General features: G+C 41.3%; 1 protein-coding gene across 27 annotated transcripts in view; it reads left to right on the top strand.

Moving 5' to 3' along the window:
* The window catches only part of BBX (BBX high mobility group box domain containing), a 166,645-nt gene that overhangs the window by 121,416 nt on the left and 20,657 nt on the right, over positions 1 to 24,572 (top strand). For 24 of the 27 annotated variants that reach the window (XM_063349568.1, XM_063349504.1, XM_063349515.1 and 21 more), the window contains 6 exons: positions 886 to 1,804; positions 2,682 to 2,820; positions 6,364 to 6,512; positions 14,104 to 14,193; positions 21,397 to 21,594; positions 22,280 to 22,472. In XM_063349568.1, the coding sequence (XP_063205638.1) occupies positions 886 to 1,804; positions 2,682 to 2,820; positions 6,364 to 6,512; positions 14,104 to 14,193; positions 21,397 to 21,594; positions 22,280 to 22,472 (1,688 nt within the window). The remainder of the gene's footprint in view (positions 1 to 885; positions 1,805 to 2,681; positions 2,821 to 6,363; positions 6,513 to 14,103; positions 14,194 to 21,396; positions 21,595 to 22,279; positions 22,473 to 24,572) is intronic. The other 3 variants (XM_063349413.1, XM_063349452.1, XM_063349435.1) reach the window with 3 other exon arrangements.

Here is a 24,572-nt window from a genome sequence, read left to right as displayed (position 1 = left end):
TTGAGAGGGAAAGTAAGAAGAAGAAATCATGTCTTCCCAAGGACAATTGTGTGGTGGTGTGAAGGGGACTACGCTTTGTCACAGTGCCAATGTGGTTTACAGGTGATCCAAAACCAAGAAGATCTCCTAAGTCAGTGCTGCAGAAACATCGCAGATTGAGGACCTCTTTACAGCTTTTTTTTTTTTTAATATTGCTGTTCCTCAGACAGTAAGAGGGTTTTGGTTTCCATTAATGTTATCTCCAGGAGATGATAACCATGGCAACCACTGTTGCTTTGCAATTCTTTGCAAAATAAGTCTGTGACGTGAGAAGAAAGATTCAGAAGGTTTTTTTACTACCTTCCAAATTATTTTGCACATTCAAGTAAAAGAAAATAATCTCCATTACTGAGATTAAATTGACTTTCCCCCTTCCCCCCCATTTCAGGGCCATTTGGAAAATGGAGGAAAGAGTTGTATATAGGGACATTTGGGAGTTGAAGGGGGTATGAATGTGAGGTTTCAGGTAACTTGTCTGTGGCAATAGTTAGAGATACTGTATTGTTCCGTTGCATTTAGGGTATTCTGAAAATCAATCTAGCAGTGGGTTTCCAGATTATATAAAAGGCATTTAAAGGATCATGGAAACACCACTGACATCAGTTGGAGTCTTCTTCCATTAGAGCAGTAGAACCCGCCAGCCTTATTCTAGCACTTAGCCGTCATCACGTCGCATCAGTTTCAGTAGGGCTTCAGCATGTTTTTCAGTACTGTCCTGTAGCATAGTTTGCTTTCCTGAACTAAGATGCCAGAGGGATTCGCTCTGTAATGCTTCTGTTAATATAGGTAAGTAACGTTAATGGGTGAGATGTTTGTTTAATGGGACTATTTTTAAACTCGTTTTAGATGTGCCTTGCTTCAGAAGGAGTAAAAGTGAAAGAACCTGGGAAAACAAAAGTGGAAGCACCGGAAGACGTGGGAAGGGAAGTTTCAGAGGAAATGGAACGAGAAGAACTGGAGAAAACAACAATAAAAGACTCCTGTAAAGTAAAAGTAGAACAATCGGAGACAGAGAAAGTGCAAAACTGGGATGAGACAAAAGCTGAGGAATCAGAAACTGCAAAATGCAGAGATTTTACTAGTCTTGCAATGGAGAGCAGTCCTTTTGAGAGACATGATAACACGAAGGATCACTTGTGCTGTTCTCCAGAACTTTCAATGGCTGACATGAATATCCTCGGGCTAAAGCCAGAAAAAATAAAGAAGAAAAAGAAAAAAAATAAGTTGGACCGGCACACAAACGAAAAATCCACTCCCAAGAAACCTTGTAAAAAGAGGCAGTCCTCCGAATCGGACATTGAAAGTGTAATGTATACAATTGAAGCCGTTGCAAAGGGGGACTGGGGTGCTGAGAGACTCGCAGAAACCCCCCACAAAAAACCCCGCCCTGTCTCAAATGTGAAGGGAAGCGTGTTGGATACAAAATCACCAAAGAAAAAAGTGAAATCGAAAGAGAAGAAAACATCAAAGGAGAAACCCCTGGAGACCACCAAAGAATCAAAGCCTCCCGATTTCCTTAGTCTTGCAGCCAGCAAGGAAGTACCCTGTGAGGCTTCTGATAACATTAAAGTGGAACCACTGACCCCAACAGAGGAGGTGGTACCCCAAAGCTTACCAGGACAGGTCAAAACTGAGGACAGTGACTGTGTTAAAAAAATAGAAACCTGTGGCTCCAGGAAATCGGAGAGATCTTGCAAAGGTGCTCTATATAAAACTCTGGTGTCAGAGGGCATGCTCACGTCTCTGCGCGCTAATGTGGACAGAGGTGGGTGGCTTTGAGTGTTTCATTTACAGCATGAACTGTAAAAGCCTTCCTGGAGTGGGAGGAAAAGGAAAAGTCCATGTTTAAGCTGGAGTTTGAGCAGTGTGTGATTGGAATGCTGTGTCTGGTCACCTGAGATGCTGGAGGCAGGTGGAGGGGACGGAGGTCTTCTCAAGTCTTACCCTCTGTGTTAGTACTCACCTCACCAACTCTTAACCTCTCCCTTTTTGTCTCTTATGAGCTGAGATTCAGCTTTTTGACTGAAGGCTTTGTTGGGTAATTTGTCAGCCTGCTGACAGATGTAGGCAGGACTTGTGTTGTATGTAACCCTGAACAATTAGCTTGTTTCTGTATAAACAGCTCTAGTGGTTGTGAGCATAGTTCTCAGTCCTACAAGAGGCAAGCGTGGTGTGCTTTTGCGTTGGTTGTTAGTTTGGCTGCAGGTGGTGAGCGAGAACCCTTCACCTTGTGGAAGGATAAATTTGAGATAATTTCTGGAAGCTTTCTGTGAGATGTCTTGAAATGTATTTTTCTGATTAGTAGATTCATATGTGTAATTAGAACAGTCAGAAAAGAAAAAGATGTTTTAAAATTGGGGAAGTTTATTACTTTATTACTGTAAATCTACTCATATCTTTCTCTTCCTTTATGCCTTGAGAGATTCTGACTTTGGGGGGTGGGGGAACAGGATGACAGGAAATAGTTGCCAATATCATCATTATCCACTTTAAAATAAATAAATAAATGTTTTGTAACCCCTTCAAGAAGGTCAAGCATCATAAAGTTGCAGTACTAAATGGGTGCACAAGTTCCTTCTGAGGCCACTTTGTTTCGGCACGTTTTTCTTAAGATGAGAAACAATTTTCTGCCTTCATCCCAGGAAAAAGAAGCTCAGGAAAAGGCAACTCCTCTGATCATGAAGGATGCTGGAATGAAGAAAACTGGGCTTTTTCCCAATGTGGCACAAGTGGGAACAAGAAACTGAAAAAGCCTAAGCCAAAGGAAGAGTTTGTTTTTGGGTAAGTTGCGGCTTAACACTGTGCAAAGTTTTAGTTAAGTCTGCATGGTAGCTTAAGAGTGAGTCCTCCTCATTGCAGCTAGTGAACTGCATCCAACACCCAAATAATGACAGTTAGACAGAATTCCTGAAAATTACAAACCCTGCTGGGCTGAGTCATGCTCTAGATACTTGTTGTTTATATACCCAAGTAATTCCTTTGAGATCTTTCCTGTTTTACACTACTGTAAACAGATCTGAATTGACATTATTTGCTCACTTCTAAAAAAAAAAAAAAGCGCGCAATATTTACCTGCTCAAGAGGTGGTGAAGAGGTTTACTTGTATTTTCAGAGCACTTTGCAAGCAGTATTGAAAGTGCTATGTAGGTGTTCAGTCATCATAAACAGAACTAGACTAGAAAGAATCTTTGCCTGCTTGGTGGGATTGCTTACAGAGGAAGAGTAAACAATGTTCTAATACTGGCAAATAACTATAACAAATATATCATTTTTCCTTTGTAGAGACATTGTAGAGAGGTTGGTGCTGGTCTCTTCTCACAGGTAATTAGTGATAGAACAAGAGGGAATGGGTTCAAGCTGCAGCAGGGTAGGTTTAGGCTGGACATTAGGGAAAAATTCTTCACAGAAAGAGTGGTCAGACACTGGAATAGGCTGCCCAGGGAGGTGGTGGAGTCACCATCCCTGGATGTGTTTAAGAGTCGTTTAGATGTTGCGTTAAGGGATATGGTGTAGGGGAGAACTTTGTAGAGTGGGGTTGATGGTTGGACTCAATGATCCCAAGGGTCTTTTCCAACCTAAATGATTCTGTGATTCTATATTTAAACTGTTTATGTACACCGTGAAGAAATTAAATATATCAGAAGAATAATTAACAATTACAAATGCATTAAAATTTAGAAAGGATTACTTTTCTAGTATATGAATAACAATTTTTGTCAGAGTTTTACAGATTTATTTAACTGCAGGCATAGGTGTTAAATCTGCTTAGCCATTCATATGTACTTGCAAATTCTTGAAGACTTCCAATTATCTGAATTCAGAGGGTGAAAAGGAATTTTAAAAACTAGATTTTCCACACTCCATGTTTAAAATTGTAATGTGTGTGTTTTGTGGAGGCTTGCGGTAGCCTTTTTTATAACAGAGTCTATGTGAAATTTAGCTGCAGCTCACTTTGCTATAAAGACATTAAATTGATGAAAATCTCCCAAGTCTTGATTGCTTGGAATAGTCAAGAAAAACTAATGGAATGCTTCTTGTATTTTTAGTGCATTGTATATAAGATTTGTAAGTATTTTTTAAATTTAAATTGAAAGATTAAAAGCTTTTCACACCTAATGGTGTGAAAACTGAATGCATCTCCTAGCCCAAAAAAAAAAAAAATTGTAGTTACAAATTATTTATTCAAAGTAGCTAGGAAAATTGTGTAAATAATTAATTCATTTGACAAATACTGTTCTACCATCATTAGCTGGCTGGATGGGGAAAATACATATTTGCCAGTATTGCTTCTTGATTCAGTCGTGTCATTAATGAATATTATTCAGTGAACTCTGTAAAGTCAGAATCAGTAATTTGTGGAGCGTAAGTGCTGGAGAAGGTATCCATTATCCCTATTCATTGCACTACCTGATCTTCTAGCTACTCGATGAGCTGGTTTTACCTCTACCTGTTCTTCCTAACTCTTTCTGCCCCCTTCAGCATCATCTTTGAGCCTCATTTTGTGTGTGTGTAGGGAGGAGGGTCCTCACCGCTTTGGAATTATATCTTTTTCTCCATCAGTAGTTGTCCACGCTTCCCCCGTGGCCCCTGTCAGGTGTGCTTTGTCCACGTGCAGCCCCCCGCCTTTGCCCAGCAGTGCTCTGCCTGCGTGTGTCTCCTGGCAGGACCAGGCTGTCCGGCATGAAGACCTCAGCTCAGCTACATGTGTTTAACCAGGCTTGTGAGATGCTCTGAAAATTCATGACAGCGTGAATGATTTGTTTATTATTTTTTTTAAATAATTAATCGCTGATACAGTGATAAGCAGCACTCTCCGCTGCCTCCATGTTGCACAAGCTATAAATTACGAGCCGGGATGGCAGCTCATCTGTTTTCAGGGTAGGTCCTTCCTAATTAGAGCTGCAGCCCCTCATATGCCCCAGTGGGAGAGGAGCTGGGGCAGAGGATGGAATTGCATGACAGCTGTCAGAGCAGAAAATCAGCTTGTGTTGTGGTTGTCAGGGAACATCCGCAAGGAAGAGAAAGGTAGCAGCACGGAGCACCATTAATGCCACATATCTTGGTGATTTAAAACCAAAACAAAACATGCACATGCACAAAAAAAATAACAAACCAAACAAACAACAAACAAACCCTACCATGCACGCAGTCTGCCAAGAGCCAAGTCTGTATTTTAAGATGGAGGATTGCTTACTGAAACATTTAATGATTACTGAGATAAAATGAAGTATCATTCTGTGTACCAAAGCTTTAAGAATACAATTTGTTTGAAGTGCTACTTCAGAGAGCAGAGAGACATGTCGTGTTTCTTGTGATACTTCCAAGTCTACAGTGCTCAGGGTCCAGTGTTCATGCCAGTTTTTGTCAAGTTCAGGTTTTCCATAGCAAACAGAATTAAATACAAGTAGAAAATGTCGTTCCCCTGTCATTAATGGTGCTATTTATAACTTGCCTATCTGTGCGCAATGCCTTTTATTAAAATACAATTCCTTCTTGTGCTCCTGCCTGGCTGCAAAAATTTGCTGGAACAGGGTGCTTAAACAAGACAGCGTAGTCATTACAGCCAGAAATGCCATGCCATACCATCCCGTTTGAGTGGTTTATTTACATCTGGCTAGTAGGAACAACAATACCACGTCTGTGAATTTCTTGAGCTGTACGTAAAGCTAATTACAGTCATTCGGGTTGGGCTGATATATGAGGAATGTTGGGTTTCATGAAAGTATGAGCTAGTTGGTGTTCTTCATCTGTCAACAAATAAAATATGAGGGGAGGAAATACAATCCCTCAGAACAAATACAAAGCTAATTCTCCCCGCAAAGCATCAGGTTTTAGAATATCCCCAGAAGATTGAATAGTTTGACATTTTTCTTCTGGTTTGAATTGTTGCTGTTTTCATTCTGGTGTAAGGACTTTTATGTGAAGTTTGTTTGTTTGTTTGTTTATTGGTTTTATTGGCTCTTTTTAATTCCCCTCACAGAATAGACAAATCTGTATGAATCCGTGCGGCAGAACTGAATGTCACCAGCGTGACATTGATTTTTTTTTTCTTTATTATTTATTTTTTACCCCGAATTTTAATATATGCCACTGATGTAATCAGTTTGTACTGAGTTACAAATGCAGAAGCTGGAGCGTACATTCTCATCCCAAAGTTTGATTAATATATACTAGTTTGGTGTTTACAGTGTGTGCGCGCTTATCTCTTTCCCCCTTACTCTATCTAGATAGCTATGTATATACGCACACATATTCCTAAACAATATATTTTTTTCTCCAGAAACGGAGTTACATTTGATTTGATTGGTTTTGTTTCCCCTTTAGCTTAGCAAAGTTGGAAGAAGAATTTGAAAAGAAATTCAACAGCCTCCCTCAATACAGTCCTATTACCTTTGACAGGAAAAATTCTGCTGTTCCAAGGAAAAAGAGAAAGGTTGGAAGTGGCTCATCTGAACAACCAAAATCCAACAAAGGTAAATTACCACGTGCAATACATTCTTAAGCAACACAATGACAAGCTCAGGAATCTATATTTTCTTACTTTACTGTTACATGTGAAAAGTGTGAAGTGAAAGAAAACATTTTTCTAGCACTGAAATTAGTTGGTTCTCACCTGGGTTAGTTTTCGGGCTGTACTCTTGACTACTGATTTTCATGCTGAGTAGAACCGCTTAGAGTTTGTACATTAAATATATTCCTTATAGCAAGAAAATTTATCAAAGCCATGAATATTTGTGAGCTAAGTGAATTTGACAAGTTTTCCCAGGAGAAAATGTGGAAAAAATGCCAGATGATCAAAAGGTTACATTTTGACATTTTTTAGAATGTAGTTTTATGCTGGTTTGCATTTCACTGTAAATTTAGGCTCTATGAATTAAACTGTAAGATACCAGAGACGTCTGAATGAAACATTTTTATTTTTTGTCAAGATTTTAACTCCTATCATAAGTTTAGAGCAAAAATGTCCTGACATAATGAAAAAAAAAAAAAATTAGAGGACCTCATGACACATTTGGCTTTTTATACACAAACAACCTGTGACATAGAGGTTGTAGGGAAGTGAGAATATGGTACGCAAAACTACTTTTAAGTAGACTGTGGCAGAAATACTGATGCTTGCATACAGTACAGAAGCATCACAAAATGAAGGGATGATGTACCAGTAATCCTACAAAATAAAAGGATGCTCAAAAGAGTCCTCATTGTGCATAGTTCACAATGCGAAGCTGGTTTCCTTTTCTGCTACTGTGGTAGTTCCACTGACTGACAGGTTTTCAGATCTAATATGGCTATTTTAGCCAGGTGACCCTGGATTAGATCTGTGCCTTTTGAATGCTTCACAAATAATCACATTACAGTATGCAGGATTGAGCAGCTGTCCTTTTGTAGTGCATGCCAATTTCGGTATTGATTTTTGTCTTTATATAATTAGATGTGGAACAGTCACTTTTGCAAAATTAGACTTGTGCTAATCCCAAGCGAGTTCTGACTTCAAATGCCTTTCAATTTTTTTATGGTATGTATTTGACAGAAGTTCTTAAATGAGCATGAATGAATTGCTTTACAGTATGATATCACAGTGGTTAATTAAGCGACATCTGTTGGGAATAAGATCCCCTCATCTACTGTGATGTCGCAGTTAAAGTTGTAATAGCAGCTCCTTGGATCTCTCTCTACAGTATTTACCTGTTCAGGTGTCTGTGTGTCTAAAAAATTTCGCAGGACCTACTACGTTGTTTGGGAATGGCACGCTAGAATACTACCTCAGGTCGGGTAGCCCAGAACTGCGTTCTGCTTTTGACTAGGTTCATATGTGAGAGCTTGATTTTTATCCTTGTTTGCATCACTTAAAAAGCTTTGGAGTATATTCGTCCATGTCTCAAGGGAAGGTCAGAAACATAACTGCAGGCAGGTTACAAGCCTGATATAAGCAGTTTTGCCACAGCCCTGCAGTGGAGGCCGCGGAGCATTTGCCTGTAGCTGACAATAAGGGCTCTTTAAACTAAGCCGGCTGACTTCGCACTGAAGCAGATGGTAAACAGTCACATGAACTTTTCCACAACCGAGCTGTGGGGTTGCAACAAGCAGCCCCAGGGCAGGAATATCTGATCGTGACACTGCTGTTTCTGTAGCGAACATCTAACCGCAGCCCTGAACTAAATCCAGATGGAGCTAGTGATACCTGCTCCTAATTTGAACGAATGTTGAATTCACTCAAGTTAGCTGGGCAAGCTGTCAGCTTGTGTCAGTCATTCCAGCTCCCCGGAGAGTGAAGTTTAGCGCTCAAGAGGTAGTTGAAAAACTTTCTGACAAACCTTTTTTCTTTTGGAAAAGAAAGATTGCTTAAAAGTAAATATTCCATGGCAATGGGTCGACTTTAATTTGTTTTATTTTGTTAGGGTGTTTAAAATTAGGATGCGAGTTGTGGATTTGAAATGACCTGAACCAAATTGCATACAAGCAAGCTTACTAGCTTAGTAGGGAAACTGTTCCAGCTGAGCCAAACATTCATTAAGCTGAATCCTCAATTTAATTTGTGGTGTACTGACGGGCCATTCAGCCTCGTCGTGTTGTTGGCTTGCCTATGAACTGTGACGAGTCCAAACATGGTTAGAGAATACTGACCTCCAAAGGTGTTAAGCACGCAGGTCTGCATACTAGGCTCCTGCAAGTATTGCAGGAAATTAAAATGGCATATTGTGCAAAATGGTAGAGCTTGGTTTCGAATGGTTCTGTGTTGTTTTTTTTTTTTGAATTATCGTGTTTTTTTTACACCATCAGAATTAAACTAAAGTAACATCTTATTCTTGCAATGTGATGAGCATGAACCGTGAAGGGTCAGTGTAGTCTTATGGGTGTGATTGTGTTGGGATGTAGGAGACCTTCACTTTGCTCTGCTGTGCTCTGCATTACCGCGTCCTGTGGGGTTGTTTCTGCTGCTTTGCTCTGTCTGCAAGGTAATTAGAAAAGATGTCCGGCACAAATAGCGCCTACTGCTGGTTGGTACCTCTGGATGTTTCCAAACAACAGGTGATCACTAGAGGTAGGTTTAGTAAACACTTGTTTAAAATCATCCCCTGCTTCTTCTGAATGAGCACATGCAGCTTCATAAACTTCCCAGGCATTCTTAGTTCTCAGATAAGTACTTAATTTTTGAAGTCTATGTATCAATGCCTACTACATTATATTTAAAATCTGGAAAATAGTGCTGCACACTAAAACTTCCCCAGGATGTTAGGTGAATAAAAATGGAGAAATGTTTTTGTTTGTTGTTTCTGGGGGTTGTTCCTCCCCCCCGCCCCCCAACTAGCACTGCATGCCTTAATATGGTTTTGGTTTTTTTTTTTTTGGAGTAAATGGTGCCGGATTGATTTTTCTGTCAAATGTCATTAAGCTATACCTACAAGAGGCCTGATCTGCTCCCTAACCCAAACAGCCAGGATTGTCAGGATGTTTTTTACTCCTACGCGGAAAATGAGTGGGTCAGTGCCCACTGACTCCTGCTGTTGTGCTTCTCATGTCCGGTCCTCACTTCAGCCAGTTCTTTTCATATAAAAACACTTGAAGAATTCTGTAATGTGAAAGCTGTTTCAAATCGACATGTATAAGGGAAAATTTGAACTTTCTTAAATGAGAGGCAGTTTTTTTCCCCAGAGCTTTCCAAGTTGTCCAGATTCTGCTCCCACTGAAATTAATGGGGGTCTTTATTTAGTGTGAGCAGGACTGAACAAGCCATAATGCTTCAGCAAATTCTACCTCAAGCATTTTGAACTGGGAGTATGCATATACAATAATAATGTCACAAAATGGCTGAAAAATACAGCTATACTGAATCTGTGCAGATGGCCTGCTCTGACATTTGCTGGAGCTGTGACTGATTTCTTTTTTTTTTTTTCTTCTTTCCAATGGCATGTGTGCCAAAACATCCCACCACACAGAAGTCAGCAGTCTGCAGTGAGTCACTAATCCGCTTGTATGCAAAAATGAGCAACAGGCATAGTCATTATTTCTGCCTTGTGCTGTGAAGAAATGCTCACTTATACACTAAGCGCTTTACTAAGGCTTTCATTTTAGGAAGGCAAGGAGAGGAATGCATAGTGTGCTTTTATTTGGGAAAGGGATTGTCCACAATTTTTTTTGTGTCTGTGGCCTCTAGGACTAGAAATAAAGCATCAGCTTAAAACGGATGCTTCTTTGTGGCATTCCTCTCAGTCTTAGCTCGAGGGGGGGGCAGGGCGGGGGGCTAGCTCAGTTCAAGGCGTTCAAAGGCCTGGAGATTGCATGCCGTAATGTTCCAAAGATCATGACCTAAAAATACAGCATCTTCCTCCTGAGAGGTGCAGAAATGCACAGAGAAATCTGTTTGTCCTGGTTTTCTTACAGTCATGTTGAAGTGTTCTCTATTTGATCAGACCCTTTAAAATAGGGAACTTTGTGGGAGCAGAGGGGGCATATGCCGAGAAATGTGGAGGAAATGCAGTTATGGTTCATTATGTACGGTGGGTTCATTTTCTTGCCTGCTGCTTCCCCGAGCAGCTGCCGTTGGCTGTAGCAAGTATTCCCAGGAGGAAACCCCTACCGCCCTCAGTGAGCACAATGGACGAGCCAGGGATTAGCAGGTGGTTAAATCCTGTGGCAACTGCTGAAATGCTAGGGAAAGGAAGAGCCGTGTAGAATATTTCCAGTAGATAAGCAGGAGAAAAAGACTTTACGCTTGCAGGTGGCTGTATGATAATAAACTAACATTAAAAGGTCTTTTTCGGCTTTCTATCAGAAATGCCATCCAGTGTCCACTGCCTAACAGCAAGCCTTTTAGGGTAGGTAGTTTTTTCAGTTCAGGGATTTTCTCTGTATTGAATGTTGACAAATGGCATTTGTTCGAAGTCTGGGAGTACTTGCCTGCTGTCCCCATGAAACAGGTGTAGCCCAGCCAGCCATCCTGTGAAGTCCTGCATGGGTGAGCGTGCCTAAACTGTGTCCCTGGGGCACCTGCTAGGGAGAGCCTGAAAAGGGTTATTCACTCTATCCAAAACCAGCACGTGATCTCAGAAAGACTCCCTTGTTCAGCCTTTCCTACATGCAGGCATCCTCTCTGATCCAGACTATAGTTTGCCTTCTCCATATTGGTTTAGTTCAGTTAATTTGTGTTAAAAGAAAAGCTCTGGTTTTCATACCTGAATATGCCATGTAAAGATCCTATGTTCGGCAGTTCATTGGCTTAAGCCTTAATCTAAAGGCTGGATGGGATGTGGCTGTTTTTGAAGAACCACTAGATAGTCTGTTTGGTATAATTACTAGACGTGTGTGAGAGCGATTGTAATTTGGCTTTTCACAGAGGACAGTGAGCATATCCTCATAGTTCACTCTAAGTATTTCTGGCAGGGAGTGTGGATGAAGTTTCTCATGGAATCAGAAGTTACATTCTCAGGTCCGAGTATGACATGTTGACCTATTTAGCTATTAGCTCATCTTCTCTTTCACTGCATTCATGGCCAGAGGCTATTCAAGTGTCAATGGGCACTGTCTCACAGGAGTAACAGCTAAAAGGGAAGGAAATTGGAAGTTTCCTTAGGAAAAGGCAGCTTCTCTTTTGATCCCACTGAAGTCAATGTTCTTGGCTTTTCCGTTTGGGAACAAAATTTTACATGCGAGTGGCATGTGCCTTGGAGTATCCCTCATGTTGCAGATACAAGCTTATGACAAAGGTGCCTTGGATGGTAGAAAAGAGATGAAAGACACAGGTTTCCTTCTTCATGCAATGCTTGTCATCTTTTTGTGAGTTTTTCATCTCAGTTATTCTGCTTAGAGTTGCTCGTGCTGGCTGACAGTCTACAATACTGATTGAAATGGTCTATATGGTACAGGTTGAGCTGTAGAAATGGAGATGTCTGTGATACTATGAAACATGTTGCTTATTCCAAGCACCTGCAAAAATCACTAATTTGCTAATTTAAAAAATAATGTCGTAAGAATCATCTAGTTATGTACTTCTGTCTCTGTCATCTTAGGCAACTGTTGTGGGGAAGCTTTTCTCTTTTGATGTGTTTGATCTTAGTCTTCAGAAAAGCTCAGTTTTTTTCACTTAGGCTTTCCCTCAGCCTGCCTGAGCTTTTTAATTCCTTGTTTTGCATTTTTATTGCACTGCCCCTAGATTGCTTATGCAACTCTGTGAGACTCAGGAAGCTGTTGTAAAATTTGTAGAATGACACTTGAATCATCTTCAGTGAATATGGCCTCTTCTATTGAACTTTCTGGCATTTTCTATGCAAGTTCTTGTGAAGCTATTCAATTTCAAGATGATGTTGCCTAAGATGATGTCTCACTTGGACTTTATTTGGTTTGTTGGTTGAATTCTAGATTTTTGGGACGTTATTAATCTTTTCCAAAGTTTTGATTTCTTCAGTAGTAAAAAACAAGCATCAGTGAGACACAAAAGCGACAGGTACAAAATCGCAGAATTTCTATGCCTGTTTCTAGCTCAATTTTAGCTTTCAATAACTTTCAAGTATTATTCAAGCAGCCTAGTGTCTATGAATGATTTTTCCCCTCATAAGACTAGATCCTTCCATGTGCTACACAATTTTCTCCTCCTTTCCCTGCATCACAGTCAGTGATGGCAAATTGCAGATGCCTGATATAGACTTACCTTGATCGTGTGTTACTGCATGGTTGCAGTTGTGTCGCAGTAGCCAATGTGTGTTTCTGGTTCCTTTTGAGGAGGAGGAGGAGTGGAGGAGGCGAATATTTGTGGTGGATAGAATCCTGTTCCAAGTCAGCTGCAGATGGAAGGACGCCCTTTTGTTAGGCTATAAGCCATCTTGTCCCCTGCAGTGCATCTCATTTCTGTTTGGACTGGTCTGTTCTGAGCTGAAGACTTGCTTGCCTGCTGTATCTTAGGAAATAAGATTTTAAAGTGCAGTTTCTGGAAAGTAACTCTATAAAATTGGCTTTGCAGTGTACAGACTATGAATCTATTGTATCTTTGGTCTGTTCCGTCTATATTGGTATAATATCACTGTTTACTCCATTAGTGAGACAAAGGTTAGCTGCTTGATGACCTTTGCTAGAGGCATACTTTGTGGTCTGATGTCACATAAGATGTCTTCTGACTACTACTAGTAAAGACTCTGCTGTCAAACTAAGAATGATACCATGAGTTGGGCGTAACTTCACCTTCCTCTCCTGGGGACTTCTGCATTTAGTATAAACTCATTTCTGGTCACCAAAAAGGCCAATGTGACTCTTGTATCCTGTGGTGGGTTGGCCCTGGCTGGTAGGTAAGTCCCCACCCTGTCGCTCGCTCACTCTCTGCCACTGGGATGGGGGAGAGAGTTGGAAGGGCAAAAGCAAGGAAAAAACCTCATGGGTCAAGATAAAGACAGTTTCATAAGTGAAGGGGGCCGGGGGGGAGATACAGAAACAAGTGATACGAAACCACCAGCAAACTGATGCCCAGCTAGTCCCTGAGCAATGACTACTTTGGAAAAAAGCCTCTCCCCCCACTTTTAAGGCTGAGCATGATGTTATATGGTATGAAATACTTCTTGGTCAGTGTGGGTCAACTGTCACAACTAAGGTCCCCTTCTAACCTCTTGCATACCCTCAGCCTACTCGCTGGTGTGGCAGAGTGAGATGCTCTGGAAACACAGTTCAGCAGTAACTAAAACACTGGTGTGTTACCAACATAGTTTTGGTCACTGGTCTAAAACACAGCACCGTCCAGGCTGCTATGAGGAAGGTTTAGTTCACTCCAACCAAATATGGCCAAACTCCAGACGTGTCTAAAAGACAGCATATGCTTAAACAAGCAAGCAAACCCCTTGTTTTATTGTGAGCATTCTCCAAAATGCTTTCTATGCAGTTAAGCATTGGGAGCTGACGGGTTGAAGTACAGCCTGCTGAAGGCCTCCATAATCCATTCTGGCAGAAGGTCAGGTTTTGTGCTTCCCCATGAAACAGCATCCTGTAATTAGTGGAAGGGGAGGTTGTATAGTACATATTGTGACTGTTGTACTCTTTTTAAAACTGCTAATTAAAAGTATGTGTTATTAATGTTGTCTGTAGGTTCATTCCAGTCTCAGAAAAAGAACTTATTCTACAAAATTGTCAGCAAATGTAAGCACAGAAAGGAGAAGCTTAATGTTCCGGACACAGGTACTGGTGCATCACTTAGTTAAGGTTTTGGGCTGCCTTCTCTCTCCATTCAGTCTCAGAGAAATGCTTCTAGACAAAGGCTACTCAGCTGTCTAGTCTTTGATTGCTTTGGTCCCTTATTTCCCTGTCTGCTTTGATTCCATTAGCTCCTGGCTCCAGTTGATCATATTACCTTATTCCAGTATGATGCTGTTTTGTTTTTAATTGGCGTCTCCCTTAATTACAGTTTCCCTGCTCCAGACGCCATGCAGCAGAGCTGACAAAGCAAGGGCAATTCTGCAGTTGGCCCTGAACTCTTTATGTTCAACAGCTCAGAGCTCTTTTGTCCGTTTCCTGCTGTCTAGAACTTTGCAGACTGCAGCTGGTCAGAACATAAGAGCTTGTTTCTGCACCAGATCTCAGAAATACTAACCTAAAACCTGACCCTTCTTCTGTAGAAATCTTAACTAGCTTCCTGTTTGCTTCAGATTGAAAGTAACTTTGAAAGTGTTTTAAGTTATGTCCTGGATTTACTCTGCCTGCTATCCTGCTGGAAGCTTTCCAAAGTCTTTTTCTTGTTACAGTGTTGTGGTCCTGCATACCTATATACTCACAACTCTGAGGGGCATTTTCAAGTGTACAGCAAGTACAGGGTTATAGCTTAATCTCCTTCCCTGGGCCTTTTTTTTTTTTTGTAGTCATGTTGTCCACACTATCCAAATCATGCCCAGGCTGTTCCTTAGCCCTTCCACGGTGGAGTTCTCTCCCACATCGTACTTGTGGTATGGAGGAGCCTCTCTGGTTCTGCTTACTTAGGTAGCTCCATGAATTTCTTCCATTTTTGTTGCCCATCCATATCTGTCTAAAATAATAAAATTACTATCCTCATCTCCAGTTCCCCCAGCTTCATTTATGCTTAATATCTTTCCCTAAGGCTTGGCCATGCCATTTCCTCTCCTTCCCCGATGCTGTGTTTTCTGTCCTCTGTGGTGCACGTGCACTGTTTTCCCACATAGGCTCTGCCAGCTCTGCTGCATTGACTGGTGCAAATATTTTGAAATCACTTGCTCTGTTTCATTGTATTTGTACAACAAACATGTTGTAGGAGTTGCTTATGAGAAGTAACTATCTTGCTTCCGTGCTGGTGTGAAAAAAGCGTCATACATTAACATAGCCTTTATTGGGTGCTATTCAGATTTTTGTTCCTGAATTATTAATAGAGCACGTAGACAAATTAGTAAGAAAAAAGTGTGTGTAAATTCTCCTGTGGGAAAAGAACCAGAAAGTGTTTTAATACATGATAGACTAAAAAAATATAAATATCTTTAAATCTGCAAATATAAATGTGGCTAAACAAAATGTCAAAGCCTCCATTTGATTAAAAGAAACCAGCCTGTTTTGATATAAAGTGAAGTATGCACTATGATCAAAGATTCAAGCCTGGCAAGTGTTGAGTACCCTGGCTTTGTTCCAGCACAACACAGAGGCATGTCCTTGGAAGTTAAGCATGTGAATAATGTCATCACGTCTAAACATTAAAGATGTGTCTGTGCATTTGCTGGAGTAGGGCCAGTTTGCTGAGTTCCTCCCAAGACTGAAGCAAAGACACGAGGAACTTCCCAGCCTTACACAGCCTACATGGAAATCATCAAAGGAAAGACAGTGGATATGTATATTGGTGGGAAACCGCATTTTCTCTGACTTAAAAAGGGGAAAAAATCTGGGGTCTTGCCTCCTCGTAAGTGTACCATGTAGGGACACAGAAAGCAAAGTGTTGATCAGCAAAGTGCAGCATGAGCATGGCCTTGGCACTTGGTGTACAGCCTCGTCATCATGTGCTTTCATGAGTTCCCAGACAGTAGGGCCCTAAATTCTTTGACTCCACTGTCCCATGCTCTGCAGCATTCGAGCTGGGAATCCCTGCGTCTTCATTTCAGTTCAGATATACAAGGATTTAGTGAATCAAACACTAAATGAAAATTTCAACTCCTTTTTGTGGTTAGTCTATACTTGGGGCGAGTCACAAGTCTGTCATGTGTGGGTTTGGTTTTTATGGAGTTAATTTTGCTGGAGGAAGGAGTTTGAATATTCTTATATCTGGAGAGGAGACACTTGGAAGGGTTGCTGTCAGCAGAGGTCGTGCTGGATTCATATGTTGTCATCTTGAAAAGTGGGTGTGCCTGTGTGCATCTGTGTTTTGAATGAAGAAAAGTAAGTGCAGTAAAAGCAAATTTTGATGTGTTGAATCACGTTGTCTATGTCTGTCTCTGGTTTGAGTATCTGAGTGAATTTTGACTCCACGTGACCATATCGTACACAGCATCACCAGTGCAAATCACCGTATTATGAGTTTGCAGGTGTTGAGAGAGACAGATACAGCCCAGTAAAATACCAGTGGATGTGTCACAACCCCTGCTTCCCCTAGCACAAAGTGCACAGTGATGCAGCTGACTATGTTAAGACATATGTCACTTCCTTGGGAGGGCTGACAGAAGCACAGCTGGACCTATCCCTGTTTGGGGAGGTTGAACACCACTCAGCTGAGATGCTTATTTTCTGACACACTGTCAGGGCTTTCTGGTGGGAGGCAATACTTTAAATAACAAGGGGTAAGTCACAACTCTTGACTCCTTGCAGGTACGTTTAGTGAGCTGTCTTGAGGGCTCTTGAGGAGATGAACTTACACACCAGTCTCGGCACAAGCAGATGTGTGAAGGAGCCCCATCTCCTGCGGCTGGTAGAGCTAACTGCCTGCTACTGGTTCTCCATCAGCTCTCCCACACGCACATCAGTCTGCACAGCCTTAGCACATATATTTGAGACAGAACAGAAAGTGCAGAAAATCAGCAGAATGACTTTTTTTTTTTTTCTTTCTGCTGAGAAGGCCCTGTTGTGTGGGCCCTGCAGCCCAGAGGGAGCCAGCAGCTCTGTGCCAGTGTGCCTTTGGCAACCATCCAGCCTGGAGGAGGACTGGGTCAGCATAGGCTCATGCAGCAGAGCTCCCCATCCAGGCAGCTGTTCCATACACTTGGCTTGACCATCTGCTGCTTTGTCAGCTGGTGTCCCTCTGCTGGTTAGTCCCCAGCCCTTGCTGCAGCTCCGTGTGCCACCTGACCCCACAAGCAGTGTGCAGCAGCATCCCGTTGTCAGAAGAGCTGGAATTTCCACCAGGGTAATCAGTGTGCTTGGCTTCAGCTCTTTGGTGAAGTGTTTCCCCGGGCACTGGTGACTTGAGGCTTTTCTCCGCCTTTCTAAGCTTCCCCTTTTTAACTTCATAAATACCATCAAAGCATTACAGCCCATCTTTTCTTCTTGATACCACTGGGCTTAGACCCACAGAGCATTTGTTCTCCACTAAATGGGGTTAAACTTCTGCAGCACTCTCTTGTAACAGATAGGCACCACTGAAGAAATTCTTTTAAGTCTGTCTTGCTGGGGTTTGGTCTGAAAAGCTTGTCCTTTTCTGTGGTGTGCTGAGTCAGTCCAATGGACTTCATTTTTCTTGTTTGCAAAGATGGGGGGAAATAAGACTACGTGTACTCTGCATGCCTGCAGAATAGGGTAAAGTGTCCATGCTAACTTTTAACAAATCTACCTCAGGAAACCATCTGGCATAGAGCTCTAGATGTTTTTCTCTCAGTCGTTTTCGTCACTGTGGTGTAAGCATGCCAAAAGGCTCACATCTTCATATCATGTGCTCAACTTTGCTTGCAAAAATAGCCCTGTAGTTTTGCATGTGCTACTGTCATACAGAAAGCTAACCATGTAAATACCTGTTAGCAGGACTGCATAGTAGCTGCAGAACTTCATTTCATTTCTAGACAGCATTTTCCTGAAAATTAGCAGAGCTCTACGTGGGGCAGCTCTTGAACACAGGACTGTGTGGAAACAGAAGGGGTATGAAATGGATTAAAGAAATGAATAAATAAAACCATGGGGGGTTTAACTTCTTTAGCCCTGTCCTTTCTGCACAGCAAAATCAAGTCCTGGTTTGGAGCATCCCTATGGATATACCTTTGTCAGGTGAAGCAATGGGGTGCTATTCCTCTTGAAGGAGGTGCAGGAGGACCCCTCTTAGCACCTAGCTTAGCTATAAGGTTGTAGAAGCATGGACGACTCTCTCCTCTGAAGTTCAGTGCAAAGGGACTTGAGTGAAGCCTTTGTGTGATTTCCTCCAAGTTAGGTTTTATGTCTGCTTGAATAATAATCTGTAAAGAATTCAGTGAACTGATTTCTTAGCCCAGTGTCAACTAAGACTGCTAGAGAAGAAAGAATAAGCTCTTCCCTTCAACACGCACACACACACACGCACACAGACACTTGCTCATTGTTTACCTTTAGTCCTTCCTTCTTCAAAACTGTATGGCAGCAATGTTATGATGAAGTGATAAAGAGCTTACTTCAGAGCTAGAGGAGGGAAAAAAAAGTAGAGGACTCTCAAGCCTCATTTCAAGGATTGAAAAACCTTAAAACATGGAGAGGGAATATGCTTCCTGTGTCCTGAGTTTGTCAGCCACCTTCTGCTATTTCTTAGTCAAAAACGCCAACGTCATATACTCATCCTTATGTATTTAATAACTATCAGCTCTTTTTATTTTACCTTTCAAGTTTTTTTTTCTTATCTTTAATTTCTTGAGCTTTTTGACATACACAGTATGAGAAAGAAAACAGGTGTAAAAGGCAACTGTCTCCTGTATTGGCCAATTGTGTTAATTTCTAGTCACCTGGCATGGCTTGTACTGTACAACACATCTAATTAAAAATATATCAAATCAGGTTTCTGTATATCATATGTTGTTTATTGTTGGAAATCATGTCTTAATAAATGTAAAAGAAAAAAAAAGGTGACTTGTATTACTAAGATTAAAGCCGTTATAAACTCAATCAACTAGAATTAAACAGCACTGTCAAAGTACTATCTAATTAGAGCAAATCCCCAAATCGGAATTAACAAATAGTGTTGGACTACAACCAAACCATTACATTAATACATAATCAGCGCTTATGAATTTCCTTAATAAGAAATTCAGAGAGAAAGCTGCCCATTTCATTACACATTCCAATTAAGATTTTGGTCTCAGTCAGTGCAGTAAGCTTATCTGAACATCTCACTATTAGCCCAGTTGAGTTACTTGAAAGTCACATTTGCAGTCATTGGCGCTTCTACTTAATTGGACTGTTATGGGGAAGATCTTCTCTTGTGATTTCTCTTGCTCTCTTTACAAAAAAATAAGTTTTACAGCATAGCTCTGCTCTAGAAAGGTTAGCAGCTATAGCTAAACACTGAGAAAAGCTATTTGAAGCTGTGGGCTTTTTTTCAAAATAAAGGGCATGCACAAGTTCAGAAATGTTTTACAAGAGGAGATATGAAGCTGAATTAAGAACATAAACAAATTAAGGTTTGGAACATTTCCAAACGTTTTTACACATTTGTACTAGATCTGATTGTATTCTTATGCCATAAAACTTAAAAGATCCTTTCCCACTTAAAAGAGTGAAGGGCAGCCGCTAACAAGATAAAATGTGTTACAGCTATTCTCTTCACTCAGTCCACATCCTCACACAGTTAACAGTTGAAGAAGCTAGCAAAAGATAGAGGTTGTATTAGCCATATCTTTGAATTGGAAGATCATTAAATCTACAAAACAAACAATAAACAAACAGTAAATACACTCATGTATTTACCGTAAATACACAATGAAAGAGGGCAAAGTCCATGCAGACTGTTGGGCTTATTGTGCATGGTTTGTGGGGTTGGGGGTGCTCCTGCACGACACAGCCAGTCTCGGTGCAGGAGGCTGGTCTTGTTCAGTGCTGAGCCCTTCTGAAAGAGCAGTTGTTTGCGCTCCAGCTTGAGTTGTTGTGTGTATAATTTTTGCTGGTCTGACCACTCAGAAAGTGAACAAATGGATCTTAAACATATCTTTAAAACGGCAAGGAAGATTGAAAGAAATTGCGGGGAAGAGAAAGCTAACTGTAGGCACAGTAACAGCTGTGAATTATATAAAGGACTGGCGCAAAGAGATGCGGTATAACCTGAGGTGTAGTAAAGAAGATAACGAGTTGAAAATGCAGCAGGGAAGATGAGGTGCAAACATTAGGAAAAAATGTGTAATCATTCAGGATGGCAGCGCCCTGGGAAAAAACACCCCAAGGACTTGGTGCGGATGCCCATGAGTGCTCCCAATTTCAAAGCAGATTAGACAAGCATCTGTAAGAAATTACTTGGGCATTCCCTTTGCTACCTGTAGTCTCCTTCTAACCCTAGCTTACAGTGATCACAAATGGGGTAGGCCTCATAATACTTCTGTCATAGGAGGAAAAAAAGATGTCACAGATTGAATTTATGGACTATGAGCAGCATGGCTTATTAAATCAATGGAAATTACAAACGATTGACGACTACCCACTGATCTCAGACTTTGGAAGCTTAAATACATTTTGTGATAGCTGCCTGACCAGTTTCTTCATCAACAAGATTAAAGTGACTTTAGTCAAGTGGAAGTTCATGGTCATGTTTCATTTCAGGGCAGAAGGCTGCTTTGAAATGCCAACACTGGTGCTGTTGAGAAACGTTCAAACTGTTCCTTTCTCACTCTCTGACTTTATGTAGGCATTATTTCCGTCATGGTATTTTATCCTGTGCTTGCTTTCTTTTTTTAGCGTTCTTGTCTTCAGCTGTGGTCCAGCTCTGCTTTTGCACTTGTTGCCTTTAGGGTGTTCTTTAAAGTTTGTTGTTTTATAAAAGGCAGTATTTCCCTCTGCTTAGAGGGGATGACGTAGAGTGACTATAGAGGGAAGACTGGGAGTTAGGCAGGAATTCCTGAATTCTGCTTGTGAGTCTGTCTGTGAGCTAAATTAATCTTACATGAGGACCATTATTGTTCCTTCAAATACATTTTGTCTCTTAGCTACTTGCTGGCATCTTCTGTTGCAGAGTGTTTTATATAGACCGTTTGATACCCTGCTCCCACTGAAGTACGACTACCCATCTCACAGGTTTTTTTGCAAATAGTAGAAACTTGAACCTTCCAGGACATCTTTAAGAGCTGTTGCTACTATTTCCCTGCAACCATCTGCAGCATTCAGATCATATCTTGCCATGGGTTATGCTCTGAGCATCTGTGAGGGAACGCTTTATGCAGATTGGTGCAAAATGGTAAACGAGCATAGCTAGTAGCTGAATTATTCCACGTGTAAAACTGCATTTTTATCCTCTTTCAGCCATATTCTCAGAAGACAGAAATTCCAGTGACTCTGCCTGGAAGAATAAATTTTCTATATCTGCCCTAAACACTCCGGAGCCGGTAATGATGCATGAGCCTTTAGTTGGCAGCCAGAAAAGGAAAGCAAGGAAAACTAAGATCACTCATCTTGTCCGAACAGCAGATGGTCGAGTGTCACCAGCAGGAGGGACACTGGGTAAGGAAATCAGAGTTTAACTTCTGTTAAAACTGAATGGTTGGAGGAGGTTGGGGAGTACAAGCAACCTATCAGGGAACTATGTTTCAGTTAGCTTGGTTTCATACCTGCTTAGAAAGATCATTCTTTAAAATACAGGTATCAATCAATTGGGAAATCAGTAAGTCCATAATGGCCAACTTCTTTTGTTTGAATGCCCAAATATGTCTTCTTTCACTGGATATTTCTCTCTCAAAAACTGGGAGGTGATACAGAGAGAAATGGAAAGCGGTTACCTTTCATAATTTGTTTCCAGTCCCATAAAGAAATTACACCGTGCGTAGTTAAAGGATGTAAAAATGAATTCCATAATATGACAGTCAATGCCACAATCCTCACAGGAGTCCTCTGCAGTTAAGATAAGCTTTCTGGGCTTCTGTATCTAAAATGCACACAAAAGCCCTCTTGCTTGACCTAAAACATCAAGCTCTGTTGAATGCAAAATCAGTAAACTGCTTCGTAAACCTTAGTACTGTCCTTCTGACAGTAGCTTGGGTCAGAAGAGGTTGCAGCATGAATCGTATTACACTTGCAAAATAAAAGTCCTAAAGGTAAAGATTCTGTTAACACCAGACTAGTCAGTATATTGATGGGCTGCTGTGAATTTAAGGTCTAGATTTGCAAGCTTAACTTTTTCTTATTGCAGAGGAGAAGCCAAAAGAGCTGCCACAAAGTACTCTTCAAAAAACGCCAAGCGCAGAAACAGATTGCAACAGTGAATGCTCCAGAAATGCAGAGACAGAAGAAAATCATAGTATTACATCAGATATGCCAGCGGTGTCTGCATTTTTTAGCTTAGCTGCTCTGGCAGAGGTAGCAGCTATGGAAAATGTACACAGGTATGGTTTTCTTTTCCCCTTATTGTCTATGTGAATAGTATGTGGCTGCCAGATCGCTCAGAAAGTGTGTGAATTGCAGACTGTTTAATTTGGCTTGTGTTTTCTCTTCCACAGCTTTCTATGAATGTCTGGTTTACACCACTTCCTTAGTAGTGTTAAGTCTTCACCTAAATGGCTATGTAATCTATTTTGTTAGTAAAGTGATCCTCCCTGGTAAGCTTACCTACCGATTTTTTTATAAAACCAGACTTATATGCTCCTTGAGATCCTAATGGTTGAAGGTTTCTAATTATCAGATGCCATTTGTCAGATAATAGCTATTGCCTGCTGATTTGTATTTTTCACTGGCCTAAGACTGTCGAGAGAATTTCATAAAACTTCAGCTGTTTTTATGCTGAACATGGCTGAAGGAAACTAACTTGTTATTTTTACTCTTGTGCTTTGCCGTGTAGGAGGCAAAGCATCTGCAGAATGGCATGGGCAGAAGAACTCTGGGTGATGGAAGGCCATGTTAGTTTGGGTTGGTCCTCCCTGTTACTGAGTAGACCATCCACACAGATGAGGTGGTGTATGTGCAGGTTACTTAGGGCTGTTGGATCAGTTCAGCATGGTCAGATCCTGCATGCTGGACTTGTGATGGGAGGAAACTAAGGACAGCAAGTCCTCCTTGGCCCTTAATTATCCAGTGTTGTTCTTTGGTGCTGCAGCTTATTGGAGATGAAGCCCTGTCCTTTCCTGTAGTGGAAAGTCAGTGAGGAAGTGCTGGGACAGTTTGAAACCATCCCAGCCGCTGCGTTTGACAAATTGCTGTCTGCCTAAGAAACTCCACAAGGCAGTGGTCGATGAAACCATTCACAGCCTCAGTTTACTGTTGATCTTGTGGCCCCTATCAGCCAGCCCAGTCCTGTGTGTTCAGGCTGTGCATCAAATATTGAAAGGCTTTTTAGAAGCTCAGGTGTCCTACAAGAAACAAAGTCAGCCAAACCCAGTCTGTTAGCTCTTCTCTGCAGAAGCTGATGTCTTGCTTTAGCAACATTGTTCTTGGTGAGAGGTGTTTTCACGCTGCAGTCAGCCTGTCCTTTCCTCCCAGCATTGCAGAACAGGTGTCTGCTATCAAGACAGCAAAAGTCTGAACTCGTTTCTGTCATCTTCTGTTGTCAGAAGCCACAAAGTGAGACTTGGGGAAGTGCTGTGCTAAGCTCTGCTCTCGCTCACACCCTTGTGGTTTCATTGATTTCCATTAAGGCTGACCAGAATTGCACAAGAGCAATGGGATTCGCTTCACTGTGGTTTTTCCCTCTTTGTTTCTCTGAGAGTTCTTGTCTTCCTCTTGTCCCTGTTGAAGTGGGCTAATATTTTACATAGCCTTCTGTTTGGGTCTCTCTTTCTTACTCCCACCTTTTGTCATCTCATCATGCAGCTAGAGCAATGCAGCACCTTCCATGAGGTCTGAAAACACCAAACCAGCAAATGTCCAGCAACTGTTGCAAATTCCAGATTGTAATCACTGCAGGGGGAAATGACAAGGAGGGAGGACTCTTTCTCAGTAGAAACTTTGCCATGTCTTTCACAGACTTGGCAAATGGAAGTCAAAACCGAAACCTAAATCTAATGGGCTAGATGCTTATCTCTTTCCTACTCTGCTTGTTATCTTTTGCAACTCACTTCTTTATTTGCAAATAACCAGAAATGAGAAGAACAGCATTAGAGGTTTGCTTGATGTGTTTCTTCAGTGTCTGAATTTAATTATGAAATAATTTCACAGAGCCTTGGGCCACGGAAGCCAAACTCCTTTTTAACTGTAATTACAGCTTGTCTGGAAGTGGCAGCGTGGTTTTCATGTGAAGGCTTCTGTTTAGCTTCATTTACCTTGTGCATGCCCCGGTTAAGCACTGTGAGCCTGAGCTGCATTTTGTGCCAAGGCCGCTTCGTTGCACTCCGGTACTGCAAAGCACGTTGGTTCCTTCATTTCTGCTGGGGTCTTAGCTGTGCCGGAGTGAGGTAAAAGTGTAAATAAGAAGTGGGGCCCAGATTTTCATTGCTGCAAATGACACATACTGTAACAAAAATAGAACCTGACTTGCGAGATTAGATAACAGG

Source organism: Chroicocephalus ridibundus, chromosome 1 (genome assembly GCF_963924245.1).
Source record: "Chroicocephalus ridibundus chromosome 1, bChrRid1.1, whole genome shotgun sequence".
Lineage (NCBI taxonomy): Eukaryota > Metazoa > Chordata > Aves > Charadriiformes > Laridae > Chroicocephalus > Chroicocephalus ridibundus.
Note: the sequence above shows the minus strand (reverse complement) of the source record. Positions and strands in the feature narration are given on the sequence as shown.